General features: G+C 48.4%; 1 protein-coding gene across 5 annotated transcripts in view; it reads left to right on the top strand.

The window, feature by feature from the left end:
• Positions 1–71: 71 nt before the first annotated feature.
• LOC115205560 (serine/threonine-protein phosphatase 2B catalytic subunit alpha isoform) overlaps positions 72–9,602 on the top strand; it is a 68,844-nt gene continuing 59,313 nt past the window's right edge. For 2 of the 5 annotated variants that reach the window (XR_003880637.1, XM_029771680.1), the window contains exon 1: positions 72–501. Coding sequence is in view for 3 of the 5 variants with exons in the window: in XM_029771680.1 (XP_029627540.1) it covers positions 453–501 (49 nt within the window). In the remaining 2 variants the exon portion in view is untranslated. Of the gene's footprint in view, positions 502–921; positions 1,010–9,602 lie in introns of those variants that run through there. The other 3 variants (XR_003880636.1, XM_029771678.1, XM_029771679.1) reach the window with 3 other exon arrangements.

The raw sequence follows: 9,602 nt of genomic DNA, 5'->3' as shown, positions 1-9,602 counted from the left end.
CGCACACCAGTAATAGCAGCATATCCGGGGCTGGTTGATATGCGGAAAGGGGGAAGACCCGCATTAGAACCTCCACCGGATGGCGGTATGAGGCAGTCCCTGTATGAATGTGTGCGTGGGAGTTCCTCCTTTCGCCATTCCGGGGTGTCGCCACACCACGCAGAGTACTGAGGAAGTCCTGCAAAGAGACCGCCTAGTCCCCTCCAGGCCTCTTCACACCTCTCCACACCTTCATCCAGCCACACACGGTGCCCCGGCATGCCCCAGAAGACAGGTATACGCTCATTATTCCCTCAGAGAACCGCCGCAGACCTCCCCAGCAACCCTGTTTGAAAGATTACGGGGACACCGAGGGATGCTACTGCAGCAAACGTTCCCCGCACCGCGAAAATTCTCGACGTCTGCCCGAGGAACAGAAACATTTGGTTGGCCCTTGACCGAAGCCCCTGAGGATGTCCGACAGCGGTGCGAACATGAACTCCGACGATCGGCCGGTTAAAAGTACGCACAATTATATAATGATGCTTAGGCCTATGCGTTATTGTTTTGGGCATTGGCTTTGCATTGGCTGCAAACATGGCTGCACTAATGTCGATATGTGATTGCATGTGTGTGCGTACCCTTGTTATTTTCCCCCAATAAAACAACAACAACACTTTAGGCTATTGGATGGTGAGTCACTGATGAAAATGCAACATTGTCGAGTTATTGATGCCAGTGATTGATGATTAACATAAACTAAAATATGTTTTAGGCTCTGAATCCCGAGAGGATGATGTGACCTGTGCACTGTATGGAAATACCCCCTTATTTTGTATTATGGGGATGTCTCTCGGCGCGCACTGAGTGACATGGTGATGCTGCATGAGCCGCGCCTGGTGGTGGGTACGTGTACTGTTCAGAGTCCTAGTCAGAATACCCGAGAGCGAGAGAGAGAGAGAGATTAGCGTCTCTTTCCAATGAAACATTTCTGGCAGTTTGACGATGACAGCTAAAGGAAGACTCAAAGGTAAAATGATAATTGTTTACATTGTGTGTTTTTCTTCATTTAGGATCAAAGGGATTTATGAAGGCTATTAGGTGTTAATTAAATTGGTAGGTGTTACAAGTTAATGAACGGAAACGTGGAAGTAACGATGTGAATATAATATGTTTTGGGACTTGCCATAGGCGACCCTGAACACGTTATGTTGAGGTCCCCTACGTTGGTCTTATCGGAGTGTTCATAGCCATGACATTGCCTGCTGTGAGAGCTCTATAACTTGGCCTACATTGTCGATATCTAGATGTATTTTTAGACAGCCAAATTTCACTCACATCGCCAGGCAATTGATTCGTTTGGTTGTTAGGATGCAATTTGCGAGGTAGAAGAGACTCGATTCGGTTCCATATGGCTTTAATATGGGAGCTCATAATGTCATCCATCCTGCACCTATGGTTGTGTTCTTATTTTTGTGAGTTTGAAAAGTAATATGGTCATATGTCGCTTTATTTACTTTTCTCGGTGCTCCCTCGCGCCAAATTATGCCTAAAGAAATGATGTGCATCTGCACAAATTGTGTGTTTAAGGACTCACTTCCTTCCATATCCTATATTTATAAGCGTCCCCAGATTCTTCTTCTGTCTCACTGACAGCCAAATGAGACAAAATGGAGTTTCGGAATGCTTAGTTGCGTATCAGCATATTGTAACCTATTGCCTTCATCAAGGCAGCATATAATGCTCTTATTGCATCATTGGATTATGGAATATTTAATGTGTTTATGAACAACGGCTTTTATGCGTGGGCGGCATCAGACGAGGTGATGGAGGTTCAGCGGGCCTTGTTACACCGTTTCCGCACAGATTGTCATGTTTATTGGGGTCACAACAACCCTGGCAGTGTGTGCACTGTGCACAACGTCACATGCGACCATGCGTTTTTCTTCAACTGGGAGATTGTCGCGGGTTTCTGGTGTGGAAGAAAAAGGGGACGCGGGCTGATAGACACTCGGGCGGGAAAACCCGGGTTTTCCGTGTCGGGTGCGTTTGGCGCGTGCGTTTCGCAGAGTGTACGCACATGTGGCCGCGCGTGCACATAAATGTGCATGTTTGTGTGTGTGTGTCTGTGTCTTGGAACGCAGCTGGGCTATATTGCTCAGCTGCAATAGTGAACTAAACACAGTCTGACTCTGCACACCATACACACATCATCTACCACAATGCCACGGTGAGAGTATAATGTGTCAGAGAGACACGTTAAAAGCATCACAGTGAGAGACAACATTTTATATGAGAGGAGTGAGCCAAGAGAGGAGGAGAGCATGTGTGTAGGGCAGGCCTATAGTGAAATGAACACAGTATATAGGCACTAGGCCTATGTATGGTACAGGAGCCCAGACAGTTGGTTTGCTACATCCAGAGGTCGGTGTGTGCAGGCTACTGTAGATGGATTCGGAGAGCGTGGGATAGGACAGAGGGATGAGGAAGATTTGGGAGAGAGAGAGAGCAGCACATTGAGCACAGCACACAGGCAGGCGAATGGAGGCACTGGACCAGGACTGAGTGTGGACAAGGTGAGGAAAGGAAAGAGAATGTGACAAGCACATGGAGGAGGTGAAGTAGATGAGAAGCGAGAGAGAAAGATGGAGAGATTACATGATGTCGGCTGATGGACAGACAGAATCACACAAGGTTATTGGATCTTCTGATCCCATTGACTATATCCAGTCTAATGGCTCATACCTGCAAACCATTCTCACCTGATTTTATACAATCCAGTGATCTTCAGTCCTGGGGATCCATATGAGGTGCATGGTTTTATTCCAGCCAATCACTAACACATATGATTCAACTAATCAACTATCATCAAAGCCCAAGAGAAGGCATGCCTGTTGACATTTTGAGGAGGCAGGGAAAGGACAGGAGGTTAGGACACAAGGAATCGAGGAGTACATATTCAAAAAGAGACAGATTGACCATTCCTAACCAACCATTGATAATTACTGTACTTCCTGGTGTCTTTCCATGGCCACACTAGCGCTCTACTCAAGGCCCACTTTCTGAGCAAAGTTGCTACTAAACCAGCAGTTTTATTTCTCTAGTGACTCATGCAATCTCTTGCAAATGGTGCTTTAAGTTGATAGGCTAGTACATTAGAGCGTTTTCAGGCTAAGCGATTGAGCTTTTCATAGCTGTATACCATTCAGAGAACAGAAGCAGTCCTCAGAGATTGTTGTTAGGTGTTTTATTAGGATCCCATTAGCTGGTGGATTAGCAGTAACTACTCTTCCTGGGGTCCACACACAACATAAAACAGAATGTAATACAGAACATTAATAGACAAGAACAGCTTCAGGACAGAACTAAATACATTTAAAACTAGAATCCTTAGTTGCTACATCAATTTTGGGATTTATAAATGAATGATACATATCCATTGATTCTTGAAGAATATAACTTGTAAATGCCCCATGAGCTTAGTTGAACTGTCGTACTCCACCAGAACCCAAAATATAAGCTTGTTTCACTCCAAGGTTTGTAAACAATGTAAATATTAACAAACACTAAATAGCCTCAAAACATGATTATATGATTATAGAATTTTGTACCATGGATGGTCAGTCCTTTTGTCTATGGATTTGAGACTGGTTACATTTCTCCAGGCCCATCCCTCAGATTCTTACCAAAACAAAGGCTCCGTTTTGTTATTGTTTCAATTAAGGATTCTAGCTTTAAAATAAGAAAATATACATTTTAAAAAAGGTCCTGTAATGGAGAAAAAACACTCTGCAGCCTTACTTGGGTGGCAGGTAGCCTAGCGGTTAAGCGTGTTGGGCCAGTAACTGGAAGGTTGCTGTTTCGATTCCCCGAGCTGACTAGGTGAAAAGTCTGGCAATGTGCCCTTGCACAAGGCTCTTAACCCCCTAATGGTTTCTGGATAAGAATGTCTGCTGTGAAGGACTAAAATGATTGGATAAGACCATTATTCAGCACTGTCAGATCAGTGATCTGTAATGAGGTAGGAAGGAAGGAAGGAAATAAAGATAGAAGGAGGAAAGGAAAGAAGGATGAATGGATTTTTTGTTAATGAATACAAGCATGCACACACACACATGCACAAATGCGTACACACGAACACATCCACACACACAAACATTCACACCGCTTCTGGCATGGCTCGGGCACTACTTTTCTTCTGGAGTCCCATGTGGTCCTATGTGGTACCCTTGCGCCCTGTGGATGTGTGGGTGTGTGGATGTGTGGGTGTGTGGGTGTGTGGATGTGTGGGTGTGTGGATGTGTGGGTGTGTGGGTGTGTGGATGTGTGGGTGTGTGTGGGTGTGTGGATGTGTGTGTGTGTGGATGTGTGGGTGTGTGGATGTGTGGGTGTGTGGATGTGTGGGTGTGTGGGTGTGTGGATGTGTGGGTGTGTGGATGTGTGGGTGTGTGTGGATGTGTGTGTGTGTGTGTGTGTGGATGTGTGTGTGTGTGGATGTGAATGTGTGTGTGTCGATGTGGATGTGTGTGTGGATGTGTGTGTGTGTGTGTGTTGATGTGTGTGTGGGTGTGTGGAACTGTGTGTATGTGGATGTGTGTGTGTGTGGATGTGTGTGTGTGTGGATGTGAATGTGTGTGTGTCGATGTGGATGTATGTGTGTGTGTGTGGATGTGAATGTATGTGTGTCGATGTGGATGTGTGTGTGGATGTGTGTGTGTGTGTGTGTGTGTTGATGTGTGTGTGGAACTGTGTGTATGTGGATGTGTGTGTGGATGTGTGTGCGTGTGTGGATGTGTGTGCGTGTGTGTACAGTAAGTATATTTGTGTGTGTGAGGGGGGGCTTTGTGTGAGCGTACCTTGAAAGTTTTCTCTCAGTCCTGTACTATGGCAGGACAGAGTATTTATAGCCCTTTAGAGAGCTAGAGGTAGAGAGAGAAGCGGAGAGAGAGGGAGAGAAGGAGGGAGAGAGGTAGAGAGTGAGAGAGGGATTGTCTAATGAGGACATGTTGTTTGGGGATAGTTTCTGTTAGTGTGTGTCTGTGTATATGTACACAGATGGTCCTTCATGTGTGAAGCATACATTAATTACACAACTTCAACCCCCCCCCTCCCCCCATCCGCTTTCAAAGAGCCATGGATCTGTGCTAGGCTGCTAACTGATCTGGGTCAGAGATGGTAGAGGCATGAACACACACACACACATGCAAACGTACCACTCACACACACACACGCATGTGCACTGTCACAACCCTCCACACTTCCCATATTCCCCCCTTCTTCTGCTCTCTTACCCTTCTCTTTCATTGCCCCATTCTTTCATCACTCCGTTCCTCACTCTTTAATTTATTTATGCAGAGACAGGCTGTAGGATGAGCAGATCTCCTGAGGTGTGTCATATCATTCTCTGCGAGGTCCTGCAGGGGCCAACATATTCAGACAGAAACAGGTTCCTCACACTAAGACACCAGGGGAAAACACAGCGATAGATTCACTAAGTGTTTGAACCAACGGCCAACGCAGAGCTGTCAGGTCTACCTACAGTACAGTAGATGTAGTGATAAAAGGCACGTTTGTGTTGTTCAGCAGTCTGTAACGTGGGCTGTTCTCCTATAACACTGTACCCAACTACTCTTTGTTTTTCTCAAGCTGTACATTCTCTGTCAATCTGCCCTACTTTTTATCTATCTCAATCACAGTCTCTTTCACACTCCCTCACACACTCTCCTTTTCTGACTTGCACACTCACACTCCATCACACTCCATCACACTCCCTCACACACTCTCCTTTTCTGACTTGCACACTCACACTACATCACACTCCCTCACACACCCTCTCCTTTTCTCACTTGCACACGCTCACTCCATCACACTCCCACAACAACCTCACACACACTCTCCTTTTCTCACTTGCACACTCACACTCCATCACACTCCCTCACACACCCTCTCCTTTTCTCACTTGCACACTCACACTCCATCACACTCCCTCACACACCCTCACACACACTCTCCTTTTCGCACTTGCACACTCACACTCCATCACACTCCCTCACACACCCTCTCCTTTTCTCACTTGCACACTCATACACCATCACACACACTCATACACCCTCACACACCATAGTAGTTTGGTGGTGGGACTAGGGCAGTACATGGGACAGGACCTTCCTTGCATTGGTGATAGAACAGTGTGGGTTGGTTCCCTGTAGGGCTAACCCTACCGTAGTGGAGCTGGAGCAGTGACCTGACCTGGTTAGCCTTTAGCTCAGTGGGCTACGGGCTGTCTCTGCTGGTGTGGAATACCCTCAATACGTCATTGACACATGACTAGTGGGGGGCTGCAGGGCCTGGAGAGATGGTGTGTGTGCTGTGGGGTGATGAATTAGTCTGATTTAAGATTTAAGTGATGGGGAGGTCAGGAGGTAGTAGAGGACAGTTAGACGGTTATGGATGGAAGGCAGAAAGAAACAGAGAAAAAAGATAGCGAGAGAGAGAGAGAGAGAGAGAGAAAGATAGAGCGAAAGGCCTACTTGTGAACTAGGCCATTATCTGTGTTAGTACTGGTGGGGCTCCACGAGGCTCTGTAGATCCTGCAGAACAATACCTTTATGTGTGTGTGTGTGTGTGTGTGTGTATGTGTTTTTGCCTTTGTGCCTGTGTGTGTGTGAGTCCTCACGTGCAGCTGGGTGCTCTTGCTGTATCTCTCCTGGTCAGTCATCCCCCTCTCCAGCGGTGCCCTAGGGGCCTTCATTATGTAAGGGAAACACCGCTGCAAAGCACAGGCCGATAACTCAGCCATACCCTGAAATAAAGCCTGCTAGACCGTCTATAACACAGACAGTACATTCACACACATATACAGTGTACATACATGTATGCATGCACACATGCACATTGCAAAAGAAAAGAGGAGGGGAGAGGAGGGGAGGTGAGAGGAGAGGAGAGGCGACGAGAGGAGAGCAGAAGAGAGGAGATGAGAGAAGTGGAGAGGAGAAGAGAGGAGAGGAGGGGAGAGGAGAGGAGGGTGTTGTTCATGTAGCTGCTGTGATGTTGTTTATTACCTCAACCTGGTACTATGTGGAGAGATGGCTGGAGGTAGACAGGTAGATAGAGAGGAGATGAGAGGAGAGCAGAAGAGAGAGATGAGAGGAAAAGAGAGTAGTGGAGAAGAGAAGAGAAGAGAGGAGATGAGATTAGAGGAGAGGAGAGGAGGGGGGAAGAGAGGAAAAGAGAGTAGTGGAGAAGAGAAGAGAAGAGAGGAGATGAGATTAGAGGAGAGGAGAGGAGGGGGGAAGAGAGGAAAAGAGAGGAGATGAGAGCAGAAGAGAGAAGATAAGGGGAGACGAGGGGAGCGGAGAGGAGAGGAGGTGAGAGGACAGGAGAGATGGGGAGAGGAGGGTAAGAGAGGGGAGAGAAAAAGAGTAGGGGAGAAGAGGGGAGGGGAACAGAAAAGAGGAGAGGAGACGAGAGCAGAAGAGAGGAGACAAGAGGAGACGAGAAGAGTGGAGAGGAGAAGAGAGGAGATGAGATTTGAGGAGAGGAGGGGAGGGGAAAAGAGAGGAGAAAGCGAGAGACGAAAGCAGAAGAGAGGAGACGAGAGGAGAGGAGAAGGAGACGAGGGGAGCGGATAGGAGAAGAGAGGAGGAGAGAGGAGACGAGGGGAGACGAGGGGAGCGGAGAAGCGAAGAAAGGAGATGAGGGGAGCGGATAGGAAACTAGAGGAGGGGAGAGGAGAGGAGGTCAGAGGATGGGAGAGGAGAGAAGAGAATAGAAGAGAAGGGAGGAAAAGAGAGGAGAAGAGAGGAGACGAGATTAGAGGAGAGGAGGTGATGGGAGGGGAGAGGAGAGGAGGGTCTTGTTCCTGGAGCTGCTGTGATGTTGTGTATTACCTCATCCTGGTACTGGTACTGGAGAGATGGTAGGATGTAGACAGGTAGATAGAGAGGAGAGGAGAGCAGAAGAGAGGAGACGAGAGGAAAAGAGAGGAGATGAGATTAGAGGGAGGGGAGGTGAGGTGAGAGGAGAGGAGGATAGAAGAGGGGAGAGGAAAAGAGGGTAGAGGAAAGGAGAGGAGAAAAGAGAGGAGATGAGAGCAGAAGCGAGGAGACGAGATTAGAGGAGACAAGAGGAGACTAGAGCAGAAGAGTGGAGAAGAGAGGAGACGAGGGGAGAGGATAGGAGAAGAGAGGAGGGGAGAGGATAGGACGGAGAAGAGGGGAGGTGGGAAGAGGGGATGAGAGAGGGGAGATAGGAAAAGAGTGATGAGAAAAGTGAGGAGAGAAGAAGAGAGAAGACGAGAGGAGTGGCGATTGGAGGAGAGGAGGGAAGAGGAGAGGAGAAGAGAGGAGGGTAGAGCAGAAGAGAGGAGACGAGGGGAGCAGAGAAGAGAAGAAAGGAGATGAGGGGAGCGGATAGGAGAAGAGAGGAGGGGAGAGGAGAGAAGAGGAGAAGAGGGGAGAGGAGGGGAATGGAGGGGATAGGAAAAGAGATGAGATGAGAGGAGACGAGAGCAGAAGAGAGGAGTGGAGAGGAGAAGAGGAGATGAGATTAGAGAAGAGGAGGGGAGAGTAGAGGAGAGGAGGGGAGAGGAGAGGAGGGGAGAGCAGAAGAGAGGAGACGAGGGGAGCGGTGTTGTTCCTGTAGATGCTGTGATGTTGTTTATTACCTCAGCCTGGTACTATGTGGAGAGATGGTTGGAAGTAGACAGATAGATAGAGAGGAGACTAGAGGAGTGGAGAGGAAAAGAGAGGAAATGCGATTAGAGGAGTGGAGAGGAGAGGAGGGTGAAGGGGAGAGGAGAGTAGAAGAAAGGAGACGAGGGGAGCGGTGTTGTTCCTGTACTGGTTCTGTGTGGAGAGATGGTTGGAGGTAGACAGGTAGATCGAGAGGAGACGAGAGGAGACGAGAGGAGAGGAGATTAGAGGAGGGGAGGGGAGGTGGGAGGAGAGGAGAGGAGGATAGAAAAGGGGAGAGGAAAATAGGGTGGAGGATGGGAGGGGAGAAGAGAGGAAAGGAGAGGAGAGGAGTGAAGAGGGAAAAAAGGGGAGAGTAGAGAAGGAGAGTGGAGGGGATAGGAAAAGTGAGGAAAAGAGAGGAGACAAGAGGAGTGGAGAGGAAAGGAGATGAGAGGAGATGAGAGGAGAGGAGAAGAAAGGAGACGAGGGGAGACGAGAGGAGCGGAGAGGAGACGAGGGGAGCGGTGTTGTTCCTGTACTGGTTCTGTGTGGAGAGATGGTTGGAGGTAGACAGGTAGATAGAGAGGAGATGAAAGGAGAGGAGAGGAGAGGAGGGGAGATGAGATTAGAGGAGAGGAGGGGAGTGTAGTTGAGAGGAGGGGCAGGAGGGGATAGGAAAAGAGAGGAGAAGAGAGGAGACGAGAGCAGAAGAGTGGGGTGGAGAGGAGAAGAGGAGATGAGATTAGAGGAGAGGAGAGGCAGGAGGAGAGGAGAGGAGATAAGGGGAGAAGAGGGGAGAGGAAAGAGAGGAGGGGAAAGAGAGGAGATGAGATCAGAAGAGAGGAGACGTGGGGAGACGAGAGGAACGGAGAGAAGGGAGACGAGGGGAGCGGATAGGAGAAGAGAGGAGGGGAGAGGAGAGGAGCGGAGAAGAGCTGATTAGATGAG

Source organism: Salmo trutta, chromosome 13, assembly GCF_901001165.1.
Source record: "Salmo trutta chromosome 13, fSalTru1.1, whole genome shotgun sequence".
Taxonomy (NCBI): domain Eukaryota; kingdom Metazoa; phylum Chordata; class Actinopteri; order Salmoniformes; family Salmonidae; genus Salmo; species Salmo trutta.
The sequence above is the reverse complement of the archived record's forward strand: the minus strand, read 5'-3'. Positions and strand labels throughout refer to the sequence as shown.